Source organism: Dendrobium catenatum, unplaced genomic scaffold (genome assembly GCF_001605985.2).
Source record: "Dendrobium catenatum unplaced genomic scaffold, ASM160598v2 fragScaff_scaffold_353, whole genome shotgun sequence".
NCBI classification, from domain to species: Eukaryota; Viridiplantae; Streptophyta; class Magnoliopsida; order Asparagales; family Orchidaceae; genus Dendrobium; species Dendrobium catenatum.
This window is the reverse complement of record NW_021318815.1, coordinates 96552-124402: the sequence shown is the minus strand read 5'-3', so window position 1 is coordinate 124402 and position 27851 is coordinate 96552. Positions and strand designations below refer to the sequence as shown.

Genomic DNA, 27851 nt, shown 5'->3' with positions numbered 1-27851 from the left:
TATGGATTTCTGGTGTCAATAGATTCTATCCGCATGAACTTGGCATCCAAATGTGATAAAATATATTATATATTCACATTGAATTGCCAATAATTTTTAGAAGATGAACTAGTCGTTGCTGAAGTTACTTAACATCATCATCCTTGTCATCTTTATTTTTTTAATACCCTTTTGCTCTTCTTTATATATCTTGTTGCACATGTTGTACTATATCCTCGGCATCCTCTCAAATGATAGGCAATCTTGATACTTATGGTTGTTGGGTCTTTATGAGCTCAAGAGAATCAAATTTAATTGGCCTTCCTAGACTTTATCCCTGTTGACCCCATGAACCTGTATTGGATGTTGGGCCTTGATGATAATAAATATTCTAGGGAATTGGCTTAATGGTTTGCTAATCATTGTGTATATTTATGGGAAAACCGCTTGAATCTATGTGTTGTATGGATGTTTCTGTAGTTTAGGAAATTTTAATGTGCTCTTGATATATAAGATATACTTGAACGAGAAATCAAAGCAAGCTAAGTCCTTAAGATATAAGAAAGCTAAAATAATAAATTCACATATTTTATTATATTATATATTTCAAATATTAAGTTATATATTTTTATAATATGCTAAATAACTATTTGAAGTATTAACTAAATAGAGTTTGCAAAAATATTTAAAGACAATTCTAAAAATTGATATAATTTATTGGCCTCTTTGCAAATTTAATGGGTCTTTGTAAACTCTTGGTTCCTCCATAAAAGGTTAACAGGTCTCTACAAAGGCCTTTGTAGGCCTCTGCAAAGTTTCTTGGGTGACCGCAAGCCCAAACGTTGAAATTAATTATTAAACAAAATCAATCCGTTTAAGACAAGGGAGTATTTTAGGATTTAATCTATAAAAACGTTGCACTTATCTGCCAGGTAAGTTAAATGTTGCGCACTGGTTTAAATCAATATCTTGCTTAATATTTGCATGTTATTTGTTTTCAGATCACTGAATTATTGATCAACATCTCAAAGCATTCTTTGATGCCAAAGCATGAAATATTGAAAGATGAAGAAAAGCAAAATCTTTTGCAGAAATATAATGTTCAGGATCACCAGGTACTTCGAAATTCATGAATGCTATCCTTTTTGAAAATTAAATTGTGACAGTTTTTTATTTCCTTTTGTGCTTTGACGTATTCAACTATTGGCTATTAGGGGTGCAAGTGAGCCGAGCCAGTTCGAGCTCGACTCGTTTATGAGCTAATGAGCCGAGCTGCTCATGAGTCGAGCTTGAGCCGGCTCAGCTCGTAAGCTCGCAAGCCGGCTCAAATAATTATTAAATATAAATATAAAAAAATATTAATTGTTATGTAACACTGCATGCATTTCAAAATTATCACGTACCCAAAAATTTTTTTATTTCTCAAATCCCGCGTATATTTCAAAGTTCCCTCTCTCTCTCTCTCTTCTCTCTCATGATCTAAACCAATGTTTTAAAAACCGGACCGGACGGCCTGTTCGACCAGTTCAACCGTGAACCGGTCATAGGACCGGTCCGGTTCAGTCTTAAAATCGCCTCTGCAATGAATCGGTTAGAACTGCTGGTTCAACCGGTGAACCGGCCGGTTCAAATTCCAAGAAATTTAAATATTTTTTAAATAAATAAATTAACATATATTTAAAATTTTAAATTAATAATAATATATCTTTTATTATAAAACATTTATCTCTAAATCATCATGAAACATTTCACATTGAGTGGTGGTACCATGTGAGCTCTTAACACTAGCAAGAAAGTCTTTCCAAGTGATGTGGGACTAAAGAAAAGAGTTGAGATGTGAATGAACTCATAACATATATAATGCATATAAAAACTATTTTTAAACAGATTTTTTAATTAATTATTTTTTATGTAAATGATACTTATTTATTAGTTAATAATAAAAATTTATTTATTTATACACTATAAAAATAATTTATCATTAATAATTTTATGTATTTAATTATTTATTAATTATTTAAGATATAAATTTATAAAAGAAATTTGGTATACAACATAAACATGTAAAATATATTTAATCATATATAAATTTAATTTACATTAAAAATTAAATTTAAAATTCAAAAAATATTTAAATTTAAAATTATCATTTTTTTATGAGAGTAAATTCTTATAAATATGAGTTTTATAATTTTTTTCTTTTATTTGAGATTTTAATATAATTCTTTTACTTAATTATATAAATTTTATGTTTCATAGTTTTTTTTTTAATTTAATTTTTTGTCTCAAACTTTGAATGATAACATTATTATTATGTTAATTTTATTAAATTTTAATAATTTTATTATTTGTTACGTCATCCGGTTCGACCCCGGTTAGACCGGTTGAATCGGTCGAACCGTGAACCTCTCCTTCTGGTTCGTTGTCCGGTCCAATTTTCACAACCTTGATCTAAACAGCTCTGCTGAATAATAAATGTAAATGGCTGAATAAAGGATGATGTAAAAGCTGAATAATAAATGCATTTAGTCATTCATTTGGCAGAATGTTTTTGTTTCTCTCTCTCTCTCTATATCTCGTTTTAAAAAGCCGCGCCTCTCTCTCTCATTTTAAAAAGCCGCGCCATACTTGAACTCGGTGAACCAGACTGTGCAGAAGGTTTGATGAGCGGCTCGAACTCGTTTATAATGGAACGAGTTGAGCTCGAGCTCGACTTTTGAGCTCGAGCTCGAGCTCGGTATTTGACAGTTGAGCTCTTCTCGAACACCCCCTGGCTCGACTCGACTCGACTCGTTTGCACCCCTATTGGATATTGGTGACATTTAGTGTTTGATTGTCAATGGCTTAAGCAACATATCTTTTGTTTACAAACAAGCTGGAGTATTCATGCTCCCAGTACCTTTGATCTAAATGAATATAGGGTATCTTATTCTGGTTGTCACTTTTGTCATTTTGATCTTTAGAAAGATATGTATTTGGTTATATGCAACGTATTTCTACCTTTTTAAAGAATTGTAATTACTCTCACCAAGGAATTATTATTTTCCTTTTCAGTGAAAGCAGATTGGTTGATCACCAAGAAATGGCTTTTTCTTGTTCTTCAAAACTTGAATTTCTTGTTCTTCAAAACTTGGATTTCTTGCTGTTCAGGAAACCTGGGTTGCTTTGTTTTTCGAGAAAGAAGTTCAAGCATTTAAATTCACCTCCGTCTGACCATTTGTCTGGGGGTGATAAGTTGTACTCCGCTTCAGGATAGCCCCCTCATCTTGAATAAGTCCCTCTAGAAGTGGCTTAGAAAGATCTTGTCTTGATCGGACACAATGGCCTTGGGCATGCCATGCAAACAGACCACCTCTCTAATAAATGCGGCTGCCATCAGCACCGCGGTGTATGGGTGGCATAAGGGAACAAAATGAGCATGTTTGCTCAATCTATCCACTATCATTAAACTCGCCTAGGTAGTACCTTCATAAATTTCATATTCACCTCTTTCTACACCTTCTTGGGTAATGCTAAAGGTTGTAGAAGACCACTTGGAGCCATTGCCCCTACTCTGACACACTTCACAATTGGCCACCAGCTCCTCTACATCCTTTTGCAGGCCCACCCAGCATAGCTCCACTACTTGTATATGATATGTCTTCTAAACTCCAAAATGTCCCCCAATAACTGTGCTTTGAAACTTCTGCAATAAGGGATGTGTGGCGATGTCCTTGAAAGCACAAACCGTCCCTGATATAGCAGCTTTTGCCCCATCAAAAAGTAACCAAGATGGCTATCTTTGTCTTGCAGTAAGTCTCCTATGATGTTACTCAGCTCCTCATCCTGCACACTCTCATATGCTTCAAGGCATCCCAATTCACCACCATGGGAATACATAGAGCCATAACATGAGAGTCTTCACTATTCCTGGAGAGAGCATCTGCAACTTTATTTTCTAGCCCGAGCTTGTACTAGATTTCAAAATCATAACTTAATAACTTGGAAAGTCTCCGTTGATGCTCCTATGTCACCATCTTCTGCTCTAACAGGAACTTCAAACTTCTCTGGTCAGTCTTGACTATGAAATGTCTCCCCAACAGGTAAGGTCGCTACATCTATATTGCCAACACTATCATCATCAGCTTCCTTTCATATGCTGATTTCAGCCTGACCCTAGCAGGCAATATGTAGCTGAAATAAGCTTTTACTTTGCATGAGAACTGCTCCCAATCCATCGCCTGATGCATCATTCTCCACTACAAACGGCTGGTTGAAAATTGATAGTGCTAACACTAGGACACTCATCATGGCTTTCGTCAGCTGCTTAAATTAAAATATTTGTACTAAAATTCTATTTTAAAAAGCAATAAAAATGCCATCCCAAACGAAAATCTTAATCTGACAAACACCTTCAAAATCCCTCTGAAGTGATTTTATTTTCACTGTTAAAATGAGTGAACAATTTTTTTTTCTATCTACACATCCAAATACAATGAGAGTAAAAGTTGGGCTCAGCTTAAAATGAATAAGCATGAGGTGAAAAGTAGCATTTGGAGGTTTGTTTTTCAGCTTAACCTTGTTAAGCCATCTAAAAGCCCAGCCAACAAACCCTGCACCCTAGGCCTATTAGCATACTTAAACAAATCACATTAGCACTTTATTCATGTTGTACCAATCTGTAGCTTACACGTGTACTCCTATTTCTAGGATCTATTTATAAGCCTTGTATGTACATAGTTTCTATTCAAGAAAGCAATTCATCTTCTTCCTCCCGTCTCTTCTTCGATCACATCTGGTGCTTCGTTTCTTTATGGTATCAGAAGAGGTCCCTTTCTGAGACTATCTCCATGGCTTCCTCCGCCTCTGCCGCAGCATCCTCTCGCACGACGGCGGGCATCGGCGATACATACGATAAGCCTCTTCTATATCCCTCTCTCAAATTTATCATCTCTAATCTCAAGTCTCTCGTCCCTCATCAGCTCTCTATGGACAATTATCCAATCTGGCGGAACCAGATCTTCAAACTCTTCAAGGCGAACGGTTTCGAATCGTTTCTTGAATCCCCTCCACCGGTCTCTGTTGATCAAGATCACTCCAATCCTGAATCAGACGCATCCAAATGGCTTCTCACAGACAGAAATCTAGCCGCTGCGATCTCCTCCACCATTTCAGCTACCGTGATCCCTTACGTTATGCATCTAGAATCCAGTCACGAAATTTGGAGCTCACTTCAAACCAAATTTCAATCTGCCAATCGATCCAAAGTAATGCAGCTCAAGAACGAGCTCCAAAACATCTCAATGCGCAACATGTCGATGCAAGAATACCTCATGGAAATCAAGAAAACCGTTGACCTAATCATCTCTACCGGATGTAGCCTTGACAACGAAGACATCATACTTCATATACTCAATGGTTTACCGCCTCCCTACCAATCTTTCAAAACCGCGATTCGGACTCTGCAAACACCTCTGTCCCTTGACAGTCTTTACGCCATGCTAATAAGTGAAGAAATACACATTCGTCAAGACTCTCAATGTTTCTCCAACGCACCTGACAACCAAACTGCTCTTTACACAAACCGCGGCCGTGGTCGCCGTGGACGCGGTCGTCCACAGCAAATAAACCCATCTGGATCCAAACAGGGCTCCAAATCCTCTCTGATTTGCCAGATCTGCACTAAACACGGTCACTCTGCCGATGTCTGCTGGCACAGACACAATCCAAACTACACCACACCCTCCTCTCAGTCTACAACCAATGGACAAGCTCTGCTTGCAACAGCTGATTCGTCTTCAACGGAGTGGTATCTTGACTCAGATGCATCTTCACACATGACACGGTCATGAAAATCTTGCTCAACCGTCGATCTATCAAGGCCCTGACAATGTCATGGTCGGGGATGGAAGTTCAATTCCCATTGCGCATTCTGGCACGGGAATTCTTCCAACCCTCGAGCGTAAGCTGTTCTTATCTCATCTCTTGCATATACCTGCCATATCACACAATTTAATTTCCATTTCTAAACTTGTAATTGAAAACCAAATCTCTATTACATTTGAGCCTAACGGTTTTATGTTGAAGGACTTGCAGACTAACAAAATTCTTCTTCGAGGTCCCTGCAAAGCCGGACTCTGCCCAATTTCAATCAAGAAACCTGATGTCACTCAACTGGCCCTCGCTACCAGTCAGACAAATCATCCCAACTGGCATGAACGTTTGGGGCACCCTCACCAACGTATTCTTGATTAGATTTCGCAAGATCATCCGTTCCTGCGTATAAAGAATAACAATAGTAGTTGTACTTCCTGTAAAACGTGTAAAAGCCACAAGTTGGTTTTTCCTAATTCTGTAACTCGTAAAAGAACTCTTGCTCTGCTACATTCGGATGTTTAGGGGCCTTCTCCCATTTCCTCAAATCAAGGATCTCGTTATTACTTGTTATAGATGATCACTCTCGTTATATTTGAATTTTCTTGTTTACTTTTAAAACTGATGTTACACCAATCTTCATTAATTTCATAAACTTCATTGAGAAACAGACGGCTCGCCAAGTACAGGTGGTGCGTACCGACGGCGGTTCTGAGTTCGTAAATCAACAATTCCAACATTTCCTTCAATCCAAAGGGATACATCACCAACTCTCCTGCCCCTACACGCCGGAACAGAACGGTGTCGCCGAACGCAAACACCGACACATCGTCGATACTGCCAGGACGCTGCTTCACACCGCGTCTATGCCTCCCAAGTACTGGCCTGATGCTGTCTTAACAGCTGCTCATCTTATCAACCGAATGCCGACGCCTACGACCAACAATGTCTCTCCAATTCTGCTCATGTTTAACACCAATCCTGACTATGCCAATCTTCGCACCTTCGGATGCGAGTGCTTCCCACTTCTACCGAAGCACTCTAGGCATAAACTGCAACCCAACTCTGTATCATGTGTCTTCCTCGGCTACACCAGCAATTATAAAGGCTATAAATGTCTGAACAGAGAAACTAACAGGATTATCGTTTCTCGTCATGTTCAATTCATTGAAACATCTTTTCCCTTCTCTAAAACTCATCAACCTCATAAACCATCTCAAACGGTTTTTCCTCCATCTTTTCTAATACCGCCATCCACTTTATAGCAAGTTACCTCAAGCCAACATATCGTTAGGGGTGTAAGTGAGCCGAGCCGGCTCGCGAGCTGGCTCGAGCTCGACTTGTTAACGAGCTCGCGAGCCGAGCTTATCGAGCCACGAGCTCGAGCTCGAGCTCAAAATCGAGCTCGTTTATCAATCGAGCTCTAGTTCGAGGTTGACGTGGCTCGACTCGTAAGCTCGCGAGCCGGCTCGAAACTATAATATTTAAGGTATTTTAAAGAAATTAATGGCAGCCGACGTATAATATGAGATTCAAACTTTGCTTTTAATGTTAATTTATATAAATTCATTGCATCGTTTCAAGTGAAAGCTACTTTTTATTAAATTCATTGCATCCTTTGCAACTTGCCATTATGACAGCTTTTTAATATGGCAGCCTTTTCCCAAAACAAAAAAAAAAACATGGCATCCATTCATAGGCGGGAAAAAAAGTGGCAGAAAAATTAAAAATTCGGATGGATGAGAAATCGAGCGGCTCGCGAGCCGGCTCGAGCTCGTTTATAGTTTAACGAGCTCGAGTTCGAGCTCGTTTTCTGAGCTCGACTCGAGCTTGAGTTCGAGCTCGTTTTCCGAGTAACGAGCTGAGCTCGATAATGCTAAAACTCGACTCGTTTACACCCCTACATACCGTGGACAAAGCCTCGTCGAAGCAACTATCGAGCAATCACACCTCACCGCTCAACTCTCATACCAGCCCTCCGCATACAAGTTCCCCAACGGACAACGATTTCATAGCTCTCCCAGCAACTCAGCGGCTAGGCATCCAATGATAACTCGTGCCAAAACCGAATACATGCTAAAACCCACAACTCGCTTAAATCTGCTCCACAACGAGATCTCTCAGCAGGATCCCACCAACTACATTGAGGCCAACAGACTACTTGAATGGCGCAATGCCATGACTTTCGAATTTCTTGCACTTCAAAAGCAGGATACATGGCAACTGGTACCTGCTCCTTTGAACAAGCAAATCTTGGGGTGCAAATGGACGTACCGTAAGAAACTACACGCCGATAGAACTGTTGCTCGGTTCAAGGCGCGGATGGTAGCACAAGCAATCAACAAAAATTTGGACTCGACTATGTCGAAACCTTCAGTCTGGTAGCTAAACTAACCACCATTCGCGTACTATTCACTATCGCTCTCCATCAAGACTGGAAAATACACCAACTAGATGTCAAGAACGCCTTTCTTCATGGCGACATTCAAGAAATTGTCTACATGAGGCAGCCCAAAGGATTCGAGGATCCTGCCTATCTGAATCACGTATGCCTTCTACGGAAAGCATTATATGGCCTCAAACAAGCTCCGAGGCAATGGTATACAACGTTCTGCAATCATCTCTTTAGTCTTGGATTCTCTCCGAGCAAGGCAGACCCATCTCTTTTCACATTTCATCAAGGTCACACCAAAATGTTCTTACTCGTATACGTGGACGATATACTCATCACCGACAACGACGAAGATGCCATCTCCGCGTTTCTTCATCAACTCAATCAAACTTTCGTGCTAAAACTCCTTGGCTCTGCGAACCACTTCCTCGGCATATGAATCCAATATAAGCAAGATAAGTACTTTATGTCACAAGAATCGTATGCTATATCTATCATTCAACAAGCTAATCTCATTAACTGCAACTCCGCAGCAAATCCTTCCTGCACCAAACTCCCAGTCGACACTGCAATGGAGTCAGCTACGTTGTCCGATCCCATGACCTATCGGAAGATCACCGACGCGTTGCAATATCTCACTATTACTCGCTCGGATATTGCATACGCTGTCAATACGTTATCTCAGCATATGCACGCTCCACAATCAGATCACATCTTTCTCCTCAAGCGCCCATCCGGTACATCAAGGGAACAACGAAGTTTGGTCTTCCGATCAAGAAATCAGATCTCCATCTCACCACCTACTCCGACGCCGACTGGGCAAGTGATCCCATAACCCAAAAATCAACTTCGGGATACTGCACCTTTCTTGGCAGCACGCTGGTGTCGTGGACAGTTAAGAAACAAACAACAGTATCCCGTTCATCAACGGAATCGGAGTACCGGGCTATCGCCACCGCCGACACTATATGGCTCAAACGTCTGCTTTCCGATTTCTTTATTACCCATAACGACCCTGTTGATCTGCATTGTGACAATACCTCTGCCATCGCATTAGTGATCAATCTCGTGTATCACGCTCGAACCAAGCACATCGAGATTGACCATAGATTCGTCCGGGAACACATTAGCAACAATCATCTCCGGCACATTCCAATCAAAACCGAAGATCAGATAGCTGACATATTCACTAAGCCGTTGTCTATGCCGCGCTTCAAAAAGCTCAGGGACAAACTCACAATCAGCTCATATCTGTTCGTTTGAGGGGGGATATTAGCATACTTAAACAAATCGCATTAGCACTTTATTCATGTTGTACCAATCTGTAGCTTACACGTGTAACTCCTATTTCTAGGATCTATTTATAAGCCTTGTCTGTACATAGTTTCTATTCAAGAAAGCAATTTATCTTCTTCCTCCCGTGTCTTCTTCGATCACATCTGGTGCTTCGTTTCTTTAAGGTCTCCCTCCCAGCTTAACTTCTCAGCTTTTATATAAATATAGCAATCAAACGGGGCCCCTAATAGCAATGATTTGGTCAGGGCACCTTTTTCATCAATTAATAATAATATTGTTATTATTTAAATAAATATTTGTTTGATTTATTTTTTATTTTAAAAATATATTCATAATGGGATAAATATATATATTTTTATAACGGGATAAAGATTTATTATTATTGTTGTAGTATTATTTAATGTGTTTTTTTGACTAGTTTAATCTTTGTTTTTAATGATTTTTAAATAATAAAAATGGCTATAAAGTGTTTTTAAAAACAAACACTGGTGGCATCTGTCAACACCTTTGAGCGCTATAGAAAAACGAGAAATTATTTTGTACGGACGTTGAATATCGTTTGGAGACAAATCAGAATAAGCCATGTTGGTACCGCGACTCGGTATTGCTAACGTGACTCATTCTGATTGATCTCCGTACGTAGAGTTGTGTTCGGCGTGTGGACAGAATAATGTTTTCAGAAAAGCACCTCTACTATTTGAGCCACCGCTGCCATCAGCAACCATCATCACATAAATTTACTTATTTGATACCTAATAAAAACAAACAATAATCTGTAAAATTGACAATGGATCCTAGAAGACCCGTAACATTTGAACCCTCACAATTTCATTTTATTTCGCCTACAATAATCTGTCTTTGACCTAATATTTCCCCTTCTTTTGCTTGTTATTTGTGTCTTCCAAAATTTAAAAAATATTGGATTTTGCAGCTACCTCGCATGCTGGAGAAGGATGCCGTTGCGAGATACTTTGGCCTGGAGAAGGGAACCGTTGTGAAAGTCACTTATGACCGTGAAATAACTGGATCACATGAGACTTATCGCTGCATTGTATAGTACCTATCTCGATTCTCGACTGACTGATCAGGTGTTCTCGTCCAATTGCTTTGTATATAGTAGCACTGAACAAAGCTAATGTCTGATTTTGGAACTTGATTTATCGTCTTTTTCATTCATGGCTTCTTGATAAATGGTAGGACAACCTAATTCACTTATGTAATGTTCTTTTTTAGTTGAGTTTTTTTTAAAAAAATTAATTTAGGGTGTGTTTTAGGAACTTTTATTTGGTCCGGTCACAGGACGTAGCTCTACGTTCGGCCGCCAGTAGAATCGCGCCACGCGTTCTCACTATTTACCGCGCGCCCCGACAACCCGACCCGGAATGGACACAGGATGGCTCGATATTTCTTGATTTTGCTAGGTATTGCTCGGTATTACTCAGTATTGCTAGGTATTGGTCGATTTTGCTTGGCAATAACCAATACCGAGCAAATACCGAGCAATACCGAGCAAATACCGAGTTTTTCTAGGTATTGGTACAACTCGGTATTGCTAGGTTGATCGATTTTGTTTGGCAATAACCAATACCGAGCAAATATCGAATAATATTAAGTTCTACCAAGTTTTTTTAGGTATTGGTACAACTCGGTATTGGTACAACTCGGTATTGGTATTCTAGAAAAACTCGGTACAACTCAGTACAACTCGGTATTGGTTTTCACAGAGCGGTATTTCTCGTTATTGTCATGCAATATCTAGCAATACTGAGCAATACCGAGTAATACCTCGCAATATGCGAACATAGCATTCTCGGGTTTCGGTCCAGGTCAAGTCGTCGGGCCGCGCGTTAGAGAGTAAGAGCACGTGGCGACATGTTATTGGCGACCGAACATAGCTCTATGTCCGGTCAGAGGACATAATAATTGTTCGTGTTTTAGGCGGTTTTATCATTACTTATCTTTCAGACCGCCGCAACTGCATTTTTTTTAACTATCATTTTCCTGTTTTTTTTTTTTTTACCATATATATGTATGTATTTGGAAGCTGTTTTTGACGGAGTTGTTAATATAATAGTTTTAAGAAATCAATTATTTATTTTTTAAAGAGAAAAATGACTAAAATGATCCCCAATTATAGTAAAAGATCATTTTGATATCTCAATTTTTTAAAAATAGATCAATATAGTTTCATGGTAGATTATTTTGATTCATCCTTAAGGAATTGAGGCATCAAGATGATCTTTTAATATATTTGAAGATTACTTTGATATTTCATAGAGTCTAGGGATTATTTTGGTTATTTTTTTAAAAAATATATTATAAAAGCTTCACAATCATCTTTTGCAAAACATTATAATTGTTCTAAAAAGACTGTAAACTAGTACTTATGAGCGAATGCCTTATTTGCTATGAAGTTTAAAAGAGATGATTACGTGCAAAATCCGGTCATAGAAAATTGTTTGATTTTATGACTTTGCTGTGTTTTATAGATCACACAGACAGACACAAAAGTGAATAGTTTTTTTGGGTCCGAATGTTGCATGTAATATAATCTCTCTCAGTTTAGAGGCTATGTTTTCTTTTAAGGATGTGTAATTAGAAAATAAACAAACGGTTGCAGTACGGTAATGAGGAGAGGGGATTAGCTATGAATGTACGAGCAATTTTACAATTAGCTATTTTTGTATTGTAAATAAGTTTAGCGGATGCTTCCGGTTTTTGCAAATGATATATAGATTGTATGAGCCTAAGTTCAGCCCATTTACAACTTGTGGTTTGGCTAAATAATTTATAGAACATTCAACAAATTAATATATTATATCATATAAGATTTGGTATTATTTACTACGGAGTTATACAAGAGTCACATGAGTTTATGGGGGCTAAGCTTTTTTAACCTATTTGGTAAAACAAAATTGATATTGATTTGAAAGGGATAAAATAGTAAGAAGCATGTGGAAAACTTCCCCTAATATGAGCATAAACTATGTAAATTACGCCCCATCTATGCTACATAAATATGAACATTCATGTATTTTAACTGTCATTAAAAGATTCGATAAGAATTTTAAAATTGATATACTTTTTTAATGATATTCGTTTATGTATAATATTATAGAAATTGTAGCTAAAGAATTAAAATAATTTAGAGATGACATTTGATATGATCCTAATGGAATATCATGTCATTAATAAAATAATTATTTTAAGAACAATCTATATAGCTTCGAAAAAAATTAAAAATTGAAGTCACTTTTAAGAAATTAAAATAAAAAAATCGTATTTATCTTAAATATATTTACACGAAAAATTATTGTGCGGATCCTGGATGGCATTCAGAGACCAACTAGAACGTATCATGTCACTTTTTTTCGCTCGGTATCGATACCGGTACCGAGTGATGTAACGTATTATAGTTGGTCTCCGAACAATCTGGTATCAGCACAAAATAATTTATCCTTTTACCGATAGGAATTTTGAATTCTTTGAACTATATTTTACGAGATATTAGCTACAGCGAACTAGTTTTTAAATACTCTGAACTAACTATTATTATTAAATAGCTATTTAAAATATTACTAGAAATAATAACTAAAAATATTACTATTAATCAGCTCATACCTTCATGTAATTATAGCTGCTCACTGCTAGAAACAAGCGGTTAATTACTTTTTATACTACTTAAACACTGTCAAATAACCAAATATATTTAGTTAGCTGCTAATCATAATCAAATCACTAATAGCAATAATCACTATCTCTGATTGTTTTATGAAGAAAAAAAAATGATCATAGACATGCTCAATAAGAGAATTACCTCAGCTTCTTCTTAGGCCTCTGAAAGTTGGGCCTCAGCGGTTGACTGGAGCTTGGATGAAATGTTACTGTGGGATTTTTCTTCTGTTCACCGACCACTTTGGCTGAGATGGATGGAGAGTATTTTGGGGCTTCGAGCCTCTCAAGAATTCTGCTGGTTCTTTCATCTAATGGTTTTTCATGAGTTAGTAAAGAATTACGAGTTTTTGGCACAGAAATGCTGTTGCCAGCAGAAATGTTATCATTCATGTAATCAACAATAAGGAGCTTCTCCCACTCATCTGTAATGCAGGAAAATGCGTTCTCATCTTGGTTTGGGTTCGGACAATCTTCATTTTCTTCTTCAGATAGTACGATTACTGAGGGTTTCTGTGGAGTAGATGATTGACGATGTGGATTATCTGCAAGCTTAGGACTCGATTCGAGTGTTGTTGGTACTGATCTGGATATGCAGCGACAGGTCAATTATTGAATTCTTAAGTTGCAAAAACAGTTGACCAACAAAGGTTGATTATTACAGATGAATTAAGCTTAATTATTTATGTATGTGAATCAATTAATTGTAATAAAATAATTTAGCGAGAAATTATTATGAGCGGACACCGGACGGAGAGAATCGTTCGGATTTGCTGCGCTTTTACTGCGTTTTTGCAAGAAGGCAGCAAATATTTAATTATGAATGTATTTTTACTGCAATACTGCACTTTTGCTATCCTTCTGCAAAAATGCAACAAATATTCAATTATTAAGCAAATATTAAATATTTGCTGTCATTTTACTGCCTTTTTGCAAAAGTGCAGCAAAAGGGCATTAAAAACGTAGCAAATTCGGACGGTTATCTCCGTCCGATGTCCACACAGAATAATTAGTCAAACTTAGCAGGGCTACCTTTTATAATACGCATACTATACATAATTATAAGCATGGACCAAAAAAAAAAAAGGGTTTAAGGCCAGTGATAGAAGACAGTACTCACCCAAACTGCACGCTTTCTTTAACTAACCAGTTAAGCTGTGGATAAAGGCCCCTTTCATGTTCGAGAGGATTGTAGTCTCGAAGCTCAACCTGAGAAAAGCAAATAGCAAACTTATAAAACTAATACAAATATTGTCATTATAAATTTAAAAAATGATTCCCATACAGATTATCATTTTCCAAATGTAGTTAATTAGTGGCAAGGTAGAAGAAAATATTATATAATGGAAATGTTAGGGATAGATTATAGAACCAGAGAGGAGATCAATTTTAGCTGATGAGTGTGAGCTCACGAGTTGGTATTTCTATACTAATATATTTTCTAACTTACAATGTGAGGCTATATTTAAAATCTAACATGCCTTAATAGGAAGATCTCACCCATCAACAACTCTATCGCAAATCCACAATTGCATTACACAAATTTAATAGATATCTATCGAATTAAAGTTACGACTAGATGCTAAGAAAGATGGATATTTGGAGATACAAAACCTTATGTGCCTTGACAGTAAGATCTCTCATCAAAGACTTCACCACAAACTAGCAATTGCATTACACAAATCCAATAGATTTATAAGTATCCACCTGCTGCCACCCCCGAAAGGGTGTTTGATGGGGTGACTAATCCTCGACTCATCTAGAAGAGGCACTCACACAAGAAATCTCCTGACCCGCACTTGGTTGGACCCCACTTAAGAGGCACTACCGCTCGAGGGGAATCGAGCACGGGTTGGGAGTTACTAATCGTACTTGCCAAGCTAAGCATCGGTGGGTATAGATCTATACTGAATTAAGGTTAATATTGAATGCTGGAAATTAAAGATGGATAGTTGGAGACATAAATGCGAATAATGAAATATTGAATTTGGCACAAATTCATTGCGCAGCTATAACTTGTCAAGCCTTCGTTTTTAGTTCCTTACCCTTCATTCAAAGAAAACACACAGGAATAAAAGTCAAAATTTTAAATTATGATGCAGGATACCTTGGACAAAGAGGCCTGTATGGAGTTCTTTACTTCCTCAGATAAAGTTATTTGCTTTGTTTGACTAGAGATTGGGAAGATTTCTTCTGAACCAGCAAGCCTCTGTAGGTTCAGTAAATTCATCAATGGCAACTTATAGATCAAGGCTCCGTAAAATAACCAAAAGATGGAAAAATATTGGGCAGTCTTGGTGTACTGCATAACAGAAGAGAATGGGGGAGACAGGATGCAACAGACGAAATCAGTGACTCAATTCTCCCTCTCATTTTATCTGCCATTACACATTACAACCAGAGCACCAAAATTTTCCAAAAAAATGATATTCAAAACTATAAATAAGAAAAATAACAGTTTCCCATTAATATGGAAATTGATATTTGCATTTTCAGAAGGATGGAATAAACCATTCAAAAGATTCATAAATCGAGCTTTAATTCAAAATTAACAACTTAGGGAAAAAAAAAAAAAAAAAAGATTATGAAAATAGCTTCAACAATCTCGGGCCTAAAAGTTTCTTTAATTGGGAAAATGTTGAGCCTAGGAAAAAAAAATAAACAATGACATTTCTGCTTTATATTCAATCAGAAGCATAACAGGTTTGCCTTCCTAGGTGCATAACATGTCTTACCCAGACTCCCCAGAAAGCATGCACTTGATGTATGAGTCCTACAAATATCAATTGTGAAATCAGGAGGTGCATGAAGGTGGTTCTTGCCCCTTTTCCCTCTGAGCAGATTCTACTGTTTATTTCCATGATAATTAATAATGCTCAATGTCATCAAAACACAGAAATCAGGGTTTTAAATAACTTCCAAAGAATCAGATTTTTATTGTGTTAAAGGTACAAACTTCAGAAGCAAAATTTAAATTTACTTCACTAAGAATCATGCAGCAGAAGAAAAGCAACCCTGTAATGTGACATGTTCTTGTTCTTCTCGTTAGCGTCTTCAGTAGTAGGGATACCAGCTGAACTTTTATTATCTGATGGAACATATAGTCAATATTCCTTATTCTTCCTATTTAAATAATTGAAGATGCAGACTAAGAATTAGGGGTTCTTAACATAACTAATGTAATGCATAGTATGATTACAAAGTAAATGAAATCAAGGATTTCACAGATATAATTCAATCATTTGCACTCTTTTAAATAAAAATATACAATATTAGAATTAAAATCCAAATGATACTAAATGATTACAATAATTAGAGAAATTCAGTGAAGAACAAGAAACACAAAAAAACAGCAAGCAACAAAGTCACGAGCTCTAATAAGGCAATATCAAGCTATGTTGATGAAATAAGAACAAGAAATTTAAGTACCAAAATAAAAAAAATAAAGCCCCACACTAAAGACATTAAATAACAAAAAGTTGCACATCCAAAATACCAAAATATATACTACACTCAAAATTGCACATCTAGTTGCAAAATTAAAAAATAGAATAATAAATTTTATTTAGCCAAAAGTTTCTAATTTCATGCCTCAAAACAACTATTTGTAGATTCCTCATCCGTTAGGCTAGCAAATATGATTGATATATGATCAACTTAATCCAAATTTAAATTAAATCCCACAAGATTTCAATTTTTAAATTAAATCCTCAACCAATTGGATGGCCAACACAGAATTAGTATACAACATCCAGAGTCACCACTTAAACACACAAAACCAAGATAAGATTGGTCAACAACTTAGACATGACACTCACAAATTACCGCATTGGGGAATAGCAGTACTACTTGAGGTTTAGCATGTTCAACATTCATGCAAATGGCCATAAGCAATAGATGAGTCCATAAAAGATGGGGCAATTTTTTAAACTAAGCATCGTATTAATTATAATTAAGGGATTAACCAACGAAAAAAAAAATTTAAACTCGCCAAAGTCGCCCGTTGAATGGGCGACTTACCTATTTAGGATAAGTCGCCCATTAAACAGGCGACTTAGCTCTTTTCTTTAACCCCCGCGGGGACCCCTTTCTTGCCCTAAATCTGTGTTGCTTTCGGTGAAGAAGGATTCGGCGAGCTCGGCATATCCGCGAGGTAAGGGTGTTTTAAATAGCCTAGGAAAAACAAATAAACAATGACATTTCTGCTTTATATTCAATCAGAAGCATAACAGGTATGCCTTCCTAGGTGCATAACATGTCTTACCCAGACTCCCCAGAAAGCATGCACTAGATGTATGAGTCCTACAAATATCAATTGTGAAATCAGGAGGTGCATGAAGGTGGCTCTTGCCCCTTTTCCCTCTGAGTAGATTCTACTGTTTATTTCCATGATAATTAATACTGCTCAATGTCATCAAAACACAGAAATCAGGGTTTTAAATAACTTCCAAAGAATCAGATTTTTATATTGTTAAAGGTACAAACTTCAGAAGTAAAATTTTAATTTATTTCACTAAGAATCATGCAGCAGAAGAAAAGCAACCCTGTAATGCAACATGTTCTTGTTCTTCTCGTTAGCGTTTTCAGTAGTAGGGATACCAGCTGAACTTTTATTATATGACGGAACATATTCCTATTTCAATAATTGAAGAAGCAGACTAAGAATTAGGGTTTCTTGACATAACTAATATAATGCATGGTATGATTACAAAGTAAATGAAATCAAGGATTTCACAGATCAACAATTTCACTTTTTCAAATAAAAATATACAATATTAGAATTAAAATCCAAATGATACTAAATGAAAATAATTAGAGAAATTCAGTGAAGAACAAGAAACACAAAAAAACAGCAAGCAACTATAATTTAAATTCCACAAATTTAATTTTCAATGTGTTAATTTTTTTGAACAAAGTCACGAGCTCTAATAAGGCAATATCAAGCTATGTTGATGAAATAAGAACAAGAAATTTAAGTACCAAAATAAAAAAAATAAAGCCCCACACTAAAGACGTTAAATAACAAAAAGTTGCACATCCCAAATACCAAAATAATGAAAATGAATCAGGAAGTTATATTTATACTACACTCAAAATTGCACATCTAATCACAAAATTAAAAACTAGAAACATAAATTTTGTTTAGCCAAAAGTTTCTAATTGCATGCCTCAAAACAACTATTTGTAGATTCCTCATCCCTAGGCTAGCAAATATGATTGATATTAAGATCAACTTAATCCAAATTGAAATTAAGATCCCACAATATTTCAATTTTTAAATTAAATCCTCAACCAATTGGATGGCCTACACAGAATTAGTATACAACATCCAGAGTCATCACTAAAACTCACAAGATCAAGATAAGATTGGTCAACAACTTAAACATGACACTCACAAATTACCGCATTGGGGAATAGCAGTACTACTTGATGTTTAGCATGTTCAACATTCATGCAAATGGCCATAAGCAATAGATGAGTCCATAAAAGATGCAAGGAAGGATGAAGTCACTTTATTGTGACAGAAATAGTACCCTCACATCAAATAGTAAGTATCAATGGAGAAAACTTCTAATAAATACGAGAATGTTACCCTCAGAAGCATCGATCCATGGGATGAAGGCTGTAGAATATAAAAGTTCATAAAGCTTCCATTAGTCATAGTCTCTAGGTTACAAGATGATGAACATACAAGCCCCTCATCCAGATAGAAAAGATATTCACAGAGTCCCTGGAAAACTGCACTTTACAGCAAACAGACATAAAACAGATGCAAAAATGCCAAAGAAAAGTAAGAAATCAATATAGCTAACTCACTTTGCACATTCATCTCGTGTTCATTAGAAGCAGCTTCCTTATCATGATACATCGGAGTAACAATATAAGATGTTCCCATAATTACACCTGTTACAATAGAAACAGAGAAAATTTCATTGCTTTTAGAATTTCTTTTCCTTGGAAATAAATACTACATTTTTTTGGGGGAAAAAGAGCAACACAGAGAAATGGTTCACTTTTGATACCCGTGTAGATCTATTAAAGTTCAAAAATATATATTTAAGAACCCAAATACTCAGCAAAAGGTTCCAATGGGAAAATCAAATTAAACACATTTATAACACGTCACAGATGCTACGCGTATATGAGAACTTTTTTGTGAGAGCTATTTCCTTGAAAATATTATATTACATAACCTTCATTTAGAGAGGCCAGGTTTGTGCGTTCAATAACATTTAACGTAATAAGACCACTGATTCTGTGGAGCTCAGATGAACTTCGCAAGGAAGGTATAAACAGCAAAGTATTTCCTCCAACTGTAACGGCATTCCTAATCAGATCAGACTCCCCAAGCTCGGAGGAAGTAATTGGACAAACGTTATTTTTTGTCTTCTTGCAAGCATCGCTGATGGGACATCCATGGCATCTGCACGTCTATTATAAGCTCATCTTAAAAACATGTCTGCCAACTAATTAAAATCATCATAAAAACCTTTTTGAATATAATTTAAATCATTAGCTGTGCCAACAAAATAATATAAGTATGGGAAAGCATGCAAACTATAAGTGAGGCACGGCAGACCAATAAAATAAGTCAGGCACAATTTATTGGTTTAGACCATCTCAGGTTCGTGCTTGCCAAAGATAAAAAAAAAAAGTGCAGAACTTAAATTCCATATCATCACTTATTGTAATGAAAACCTGATTTGCATCTAATAAAGCTATCTACCAAAAATTTTATTTGATGCGGCTATCTATTCGTGTCTCACAGAAACCAGATCTAAAAAATCACAGCCAATTTTTATATTACACGGCTGACAATTCATGAAATATGGCATAGAAATCAGTTATAACCCACAGAAAAAAATCAACAATTTATAATATCATATGAGACGAGAAGAAGAATAAAGTTACAAAATTATGCATAAGAAATTTTCTAACTTAGCATGTCCACGAAATGTACAGTAACCATGTTTAGGTGAAATAGAAATGCATTTGGCTCCTGAAGATTCAAGTATCCAGTCAGCATTCAAAAACTAGTTTGAAGCTTGCAAACCTAGAAAATAATAGAGAAGTGGAGCAGATACCAAAGAAAGCAAACAGAACGCCTGGGAAAAAAAACCCTAATCCCAAATTGAAACTGAAGTTTTGAGAGAACCAATGGAGCACATATTTAGTAATAAGAAATATTTTGCATTTCTTTTTACACTGCCCAATTATGCAACTGCTTCTTTCCTAGCAAGAAAAAAAAATGAGATGCATTTTTTATAGAAAGACGTAAACATACATAAATACAAAGCTTAATAAGATTCTCTAAAAAATGTTTGTAATATATCACATAGTTCACTCAAGATTTTCGTATGACTTGCGATGAAAATGAATAAATTGACAACAAAAAAGGAAACCAATCTGGGTATTGGCATTTTATTTGCAAGTTAACGAGGGTTGGTAAAGCTAAATTGTTTTCTTTAAATTATTACAGATTTAACATTAATTTCAATTATATAACTACTGACGATTAGACTTAATAGTATAGTGCTTACAACTACAAAGCTACCTCTTTGAAGAAGTTCAACTTTTCCTGCTCATTATACAGCCTTGTTAATTACAGAAGATATTTGTTACTGATAAGTTATGCTTGTATGCTCTTTTACCTCACAAGATGCGATTCCATCAGCAATCATAGCAGTGGAAGCAGACAATCTACAAGGTATTTGGTTTGAAGATCCCCAAATGTCATGCTTAAAGACAATGGCAGCGTGCAGTGCTTCTACTTCATTCCGTACATCTTGCAACCACCTCTTAACAAGGCCAGATAGGATCCAAGTGCCTGCGGTAACCGATTTTCATTAAGACATTAGTGATTAGAAGATTCAAGAATAACAGAAGTCACAAAAAATACTTCTAGTCACTAAAGATTATTGCATAAAAGAATCTAACATATACAAGCCCGACGAAATGAACTATTGGAATTGATGGGGACATCAGAGCATGAATCGTATATCAGAGACGTGGCCGTCGATCTACGGCCACGATCTCGTCGATGTATTTTGTGTTATTTCATGTATTTGTTTTATTATGTTATTTGTCTTTTATTATTTATGTTGTAATTGTTTTTCCATTTTTACCATTTACTTAAAGGGAGGTCGTATGTAAGCCCTGAGGGCATTGTTGTCTTTTTATTTTGAGTCTTATGTACAAGGTTATTTATAGCCCATATGTTCTCTTTGAAAATTAATGAATGAATGATTGATAAAATTTTCCCCTTGCTAGATTTCATTGAGAGATCTTGAGAGTGTTTGAGAGATGAATCCCTAGAAGAGGGAAAACGGATCACCCACCAACCTTGGAGACGGCCGAGTTCGTGGTTCTACCTTCTCTATCGTTTTTTCCTCCTTCCTCCCTCAACTAGCCGCCGGTTTTGAAATCCCTCCCCACCTCTTTAAGCTGACGGCCACCATCCAACCTTCACTCACCACCGGATAACCCCAATTCCTTCTCCAACCTCACCCGACCAACCTAATGTCACCTTCACCCCACCGAAATTTCTCCTTCCAAGAACACCTAGCCACTGGCCTCATCACCCTCCTCCTCCCTCCAAAATTCAAATCACACCTTGAATTCTTTCCATAATTATCTCCTCTTAATTTGGAAAGGTTTAATTTCAAATTTCAAAGCAATTTGAATTTGAAATTTCTTTCCTAATTTAAGATGCCTAGTTTTGGAAAGTTCCTAAATTAAGTTCAATTTGAATTTTGAATTGAATTGGATTGAAGATCCCTCCTTCCTAATTTGATTTTCCAAATCAAGGAAAAGTAATTGCTTTCCCTCAAACCCCTTCCCTCTTTGGATGCCGCCGGCCTCTACATGGTCCCCACCTCTTTATTTCTTTCCAAACTCAAGTCCCCTCTTTAGGAATTAAATTACCCATCCTCTCTACCTTACCCGACTCCCCTCTCCTCCCCTTAGGCTAATCAAACTCTTTCCAAATCAAAGAACCTTGATTGGGAAAGTGATTTCAGCCTTCCCTCCCAATTTTCCCCCTTTCAAACTCTAAACCTGATTCCCAAATTATGTACCTAACTCTTCTTCAAACTTCATCCATTGGCCGACCATCCTCCTCTTGCCTTCTCCTACTTGAATTGTTAAAGGAAGCCCCTCTTTCTCGAAGGACTCTTCAAGGCGAGCAAAGGATCGATATATTCAACATTTCGACGCTTGAAAGAGATCTCTTCTCCTCCAATTGAACCTTCACGAGAAACTACGACAGACTTCGTCAACACATCGCCTACTTGTCTCCGGATTTTGATGAGGGTGAACTTCTTCCCCTTTTTATTTACTTTTCTAATCACCCTAATCTTGTAGGTGATGGATATTCACAAGGAGCCGAGCTTCACCTTTGCCTAAGCTTAGTAAACGTAGGATTTTGTTTCGCCATTGCCAAAGCTTAGTAAACGTAGGATTGAGTGCATGTTATTTGCTTCTAATCTTATTGTTAGATTAGGGCTGTTGAAGGCTATTCTATTTGCATGACTTTATTTTCTATATTGTATTGATAATCCAAGTGCTTAGTGTGCAACTTAGCCTAAACGGAAATTACCACTCTTATGTTTTATTTGATCATTTTAATTTGCTAATAGTTCTAATCTTAATTGCTCTTATCAAGAAATTGTGCAAATTCTTTTACATTCATTTTAAGCATTTAGTTCTACATCAGGAATACTTAACAACAGCTTCATTGATGGTTTTTTTGGAAGATTTCTGACCATAAGTTATGCATGGAATTTCAAAGAGAAATAGGTCAATGAGAAAAACCAACCAAAATTATGCACTAAATGATGATAGAAAATTTTGATATCATTTAAAAATGTAGCCTGTTTGTTTCTATTGATATAGTACCAGCAATATGCCTATAAATAACACAGTTCTGATGCTGGTCGAAGATTTCATCGAATCTGCTGAGCTTTTGGGAATATCCATTATCCAGAATGGCCTCCTCTTCCAGCACGACAAACTCAATTGAAACTTGCTTGGTGACTGCATCCTATTGTCAGAAGAAATGCAAGCACAGACTCAGCAAAATTGTATCAAGTAATAAATCCAGAGATCAAGATAATTATTGGAAACATCAAATAGAGATAAAAACACATCTTGCATACCGTGGAAATATTCTGAAGAGAATCAGAGCTTATGAAAAAAGAGGTAGCAGTTACAATCACTTTCTTTAGTATATCTTTACCATCCCATACATAAAAGAATTCATCTCTCAAAAGCTTTCTGATTGAAAGTTCAACTAGAAGTAGAAATGTCAATGACAAAAAGAGCATGCTGATCTAATAGTTTTCATTTCAGGATATATTCAAGAAGTCTATTTGATTTAGTTTCTGCTACCTTCATTATCATATGTTGTAGGCACACACGCGCTACATTCTGTTGGAAAATTCATGGGCAAATTATTGACAGCTTGATGGAAATCACGAAGACTGAAGTTTTCTCCAGGCTTATATGCTATCTTCAGCTGCACGTAAATAGTAGAACATGAGCACAAACATTCATAATGAACAAATGAGATTTATTGTATATATTAAATTAAGTTCATCAAATGTCATGCCGCCCAAGGGTGGAACCAGGAAGAGCTTAGGGTGGGCAATTTCCCACCCTAAAATTTTTTGTTTCCTTAAAAAAAAAATATTTTAATTATTTTACCCATCTTCACTAAATACTATTGTCCAAATTCTAAAAAAAAAAAAATTACTTTTCTATTTATACTTAAGATTATGTATTTCACAACCTATTTTGCTCACCCTCAAAAGAGAAGCTAGTTCCTCCTCTGATGCCACCCAAGGGTAAACTGCAATCACTAAAACTCAAAAGCAAATCAGGCCAATCCAAATATAAAAAAAGGCTTATTTATTCAGCTACCAGAGATATCAAGCATACTACAAACAGCCAATTCATTTATGAACATTTTGCAACTTCAGATTTTTTTAATATTTCAACTCAAGTACATATCATAGGATACCAACCTTCCAAATGCCACACTAAGGCCATGTTTGAATTTAATTTATTTCTAGTTCATTTTAAATTTTATTTATTAACTAAAAACAAAAATTTGTTCGGATGTAATAATTATTACCAATTTCAGAAATAAAGAAAACAAGTTTGGAAATAAAAATTGAAATTTTGCTCATATTTTATCGATAATAAATCCCATCAAAGTATTGATTATCCTAATCGAATCTTATTTATGCACAAATTAATCTAAGTTAAGTTCATCATACTAATTAATCTTAGTTCCAACATTCACAAAACAATCAATCGTCAGACTCGATCCTTAGTAGGCCTACAGAGTTGCCAAGATTTAAACAATCAAATATGAATAATTCTCATCCCCGATGATGACCATGTTGAAAGTGAACCTGAACCGGAGAGGATTCTACCTTTTAAATGTCTCTAGGTATTGACAAAATATATAAACCTGTTTAAAATAATTTTATCGTCACCTCGATGATAGTCGTGTTGAATATTAATCTCAACTAGAGGGGTTAATCTTCAAAATTTATTAGAATTTTAAAATTTTAAATCTATTTGAATTTTTAATAATTAAGAATAAAATTTAATCATCTAAATCTTAAAGCAAAACTTATTCACATTGCAACTATTTGGTGAGGGGGATATATTCAAGAGTTACTTTAACTCTCAAAGAGTGAGTATTTAATCAAGAATATCACTAAGATTTATTCTCAAATAATGTCTTGTCAATAAGAATGTGGCATGTGTCCTCTAATTTAGTGACTTAGTTGAATGACTTTATTATATTACAGTTATGATTAGAGCCCGTATGTTCCCCAATGGCTAGTGCCCTTGATTAATCAATCATCGGTATAATCGACAGGGCATAAAAGCCCTCTGTAAGCTACAGTCAACTTGGATTCATTTCTTAGGCAAACATTCACCTCATCTCTACAAGGTACCATTATATATGTGTGTGTGTGATTTAGTAAGAATGACACTGCCTGCCTTTTACCAAAACCTTTAAAAGAGCATAGCCCTTTATCCTCCTGCTATTTTGGAAATGTAGACCCCAAGAACTCATTTATAACTCACTATTTAACTTCATGATGAAAAATGTTGCTTCTCCACACATTGCAAGCCATTAAGAACCTTTCACTAAGTTATTAAACTTCCAAATTGCTACAGGTATTATTATTTTGTTGACTTCTCCAAAAAAATAAATAAATGAAAACAGATTCTATTAAATGCAACAAATTCCTCTGCTATACAAAATAGCCTCAAATTATGGTAGAGCATCTTTTTTCTTTTTTTAACCTTTAATAGTGAGTCAAAAATCGCAAAATGTTTCCCAAATTTGTGACTCGAAGAAATAATTCTCCTAAAACACTTAAGCCAAAATCCTTTCATTGAGAACAACATATCCATTTCAAAATTTTCCAAGGAAATTGCTATTTTAAATGGCAAAAAAAAAAAAAACAACTGTAACTAGGTCGCAGTAAATGTGCATGACAGAAGACAAGATTCAATTTAACTAACAATTTTTTGTGACACATCACCAAAAATAGCCTCAATTGGGCATGAATCTCAATACAAATCTGAATAGGAAACTTCCAAAATTAAATTCAGACCATCTATCTGATTTTAGTAAACTTGCAATTGAACTAAACGTCTCGACCAAATGAACCAATTGTCACCAAATTTAGTCTAATTCGAGCTCGAATGAGCCCAAATCAAAGGATCAAAGCCTACTTGAAAATTTAAAGCATTAATTGGATGACCAAACGATATACAAATATGACATGCTTATATTTAAATCGAGCGGCTCGACGAGACGAATCCAACGAGCTCAAGATCGCCAAATTCTGACATCATTAAAATGCTTAAATGCTCAATAAGTACTCTATAATCAAGGGAATCACCATGGCCGTTTGATAGAACAGTCTCAATCTACCATGGATCTTCTCCATATTTATTGAGGATGTCACACTAAAAAAATTATAAATAACCTCCCATTCTTCACAGAAAGAAGAGGGAAAAGGAGGAAGAAGGAAATAAGAGCTAGGAGGTTTAAAGAATCCTGGAGCTCCACCCCGACACTACCACAAACGAATCTGCGCTACCTGGTATCTACTGCTAAATCTCCCTCTGACCATCGTCATCAAACCTCCATCTAGCAGCCATTGACGAGCCTTCCTCCACCGTCGCCTGATTACGGCCCTTCCGGCCATCGTTGTTAGACTACGATCCCTTCAACCATCGTCGCCTTACTACTATCCTTTTGACCTATGTCGCATGTCCACTACGGTCCCTCCAACCACCGTCGCTCGATTATGGCCCTTCCAACGTCCATCGCTGGTCAACTATGGTCCTTCCGACCGCCGTCGCCAGATTATGATCCTTCCAACCTCCGCTCGCTGATTGTTGTCCCTCAGACTACCGTCGCCCGACTGCGGCCCTACCAACCAAATGAATAGCATAACACTCTCTTGAGAATAGTTCTTGTGACATTGGTTTCTTCTAGCCCGAACCATGTAAAGTATTTTATACAATGTGTATTAGACACATTGAGCCATTGCCTTCCCCCGAGGAAGGACATCATTTGTAATCACTACAAACACTAGTGGATTCATTAAAATTGGCAAGGCGCCGTGGTTTTTTCTCCTTATTAGATGTTTCCACATAAAAAATCTGGTGTCTCTTATGAACGCTGCAACCCTCTCTTCCATCTATTTCTATGTTGGATCTTCATATAACATTAAATTCTCTATTTCTCTAAAGACAATTTTTTCAGAATGCAACAATTTGAGAAGTAGCTGCAAGTTAATTCTGCCTAACATTTTGAGAAATAAACCCTATGCAATTACGCACAGTCCGTGAAACATAAATTCCCTACTTCAATTAGGTGTTTCTATTGTACGGAGCGCTGCCATTCAAAATAATGCACAATAACTAACGCAGGATGTTGGGGGCAGATAATTCGTCTCACACCAGTGCTTACTAAGCATTTCATCCAACTGGTCTATTCATGGCGCTATTTCTTCCCAACTCTCAAGTTCCAGTTTGTATTGGTCGGTTTCTAGTCTAAAATTTGAATCGTATCATTCGTGTATCTTAACTAACAAATATCAGTTAACCTTAAGAGGAGAACCGCAAAAACTCTTCACGGCAATGCAGTCTTGTAGCTAAATAAAAACGACGAGTAACGAAGTTCGCTAACCACAAACCTCAGAAGAAGATGAACATGAAGATGATTCGTTCCTCTGGATGTAACATAACCCAATCCGATCTGGGAGCACCGTCGTCTCCGCCGTCCGCAACACTCGCTCCATTCCCACATAGCCCACCGCGTAGAGGTCAGCAAGCTGCAGCAAACTCTGCCGCCAGTTTTTGGTTAGGAAAAATCATTGAAGAGTACTAGAAGATGCATTGAATAGATGGATCAAGAGAAACTCAACAATGACAGAGCGAGGTGGAGATCAAAATCAAATAAGAAGAAACTGGAGCAAGGTCGAATCACCTCCTTCAGATCTTTGAGCTGAGCCGAGGAAATGTTTCGAAGATCGAGCAAGAAGCAGAGAAGCATGGCTCTATTTTCGCGGAAGACGAGCCCACCCCCAGCAATCCCCGGACTCATACATTCCTTCAA

The 27851-nt window shown here is 36.5% G+C and overlaps 2 protein-coding genes across 5 annotated transcripts in view; one reads left to right on the top strand and one right to left on the bottom strand.

The window, feature by feature from the left end:
- The window catches only part of LOC110100508 (DNA-directed RNA polymerase V subunit 5A), a 31221-nt gene extending 20469 nt beyond the window's left edge, over positions 1-10752 (top strand). The window contains exons 3-4 of the mRNA XM_020828037.2: positions 981-1094; positions 10452-10752. Coding sequence (XP_020683696.1) covers positions 981-1094; positions 10452-10577 — 240 coding nt within the window. The 3' untranslated portion in view covers positions 10578-10752. The remainder of the gene's footprint in view (positions 1-980; positions 1095-10451) is intronic.
- A 2421-nt stretch (positions 10753-13173) lies between these two features.
- On the bottom strand, positions 13174-27851 carry LOC110100485. Of its 4 annotated transcripts, none has more exons than XM_020828011.2 (12): positions 27723-27817; positions 27430-27567; positions 23582-23708; positions 23350-23483; positions 23090-23234; positions 20845-21020; positions 19387-19624; positions 19010-19096; positions 18786-18931; positions 15300-15401; positions 14313-14401; positions 13175-13778 (listed from the first exon to the last, which is right to left on the bottom strand). In XM_020828011.2, the coding sequence occupies exons 1-12, from the start codon at positions 27786-27788 to the stop codon at positions 13334-13336; spliced, it is 1893 nt and encodes a 630-aa protein (XP_020683670.2). In that variant the 5' UTR covers positions 27789-27817; the 3' UTR covers positions 13175-13333. The 4 variants fall into 4 exon arrangements, with proteins under 4 accessions (XP_028549573.1, XP_020683670.2, XP_028549572.1 ...); XM_028693739.1 differs by having other exon boundaries at positions 13176-13778; positions 23350-23423; positions 27430-27579; positions 27723-27851; XM_020828010.2 differs by having other exon boundaries at positions 13178-13778; positions 27430-27579; positions 27723-27851.

Excerpts from the sequence above, each read along its gene's own strand:
- LOC110100485 (XM_020828010.2), bottom strand. The coding sequence starts at position 27,839 with ATGAGTCCGGGGATTGCTGGGGGTGGGCTCGTCTTCCGCGAAAATAGA. Across the intron at positions 21,021-23,089 it reads TATTTATAGGCATATTGCTG|GCACTTGGATCCTATCTGGC; the intron begins GTACTATATCAA and ends CGGTTACCGCAG. Across the intron at positions 19,097-19,386 it reads CCTGGCCTCTCTAAATGAAG|GTGTAATTATGGGAACATCT; the intron begins GTTATGTAATAT and ends CTATTGTAACAG.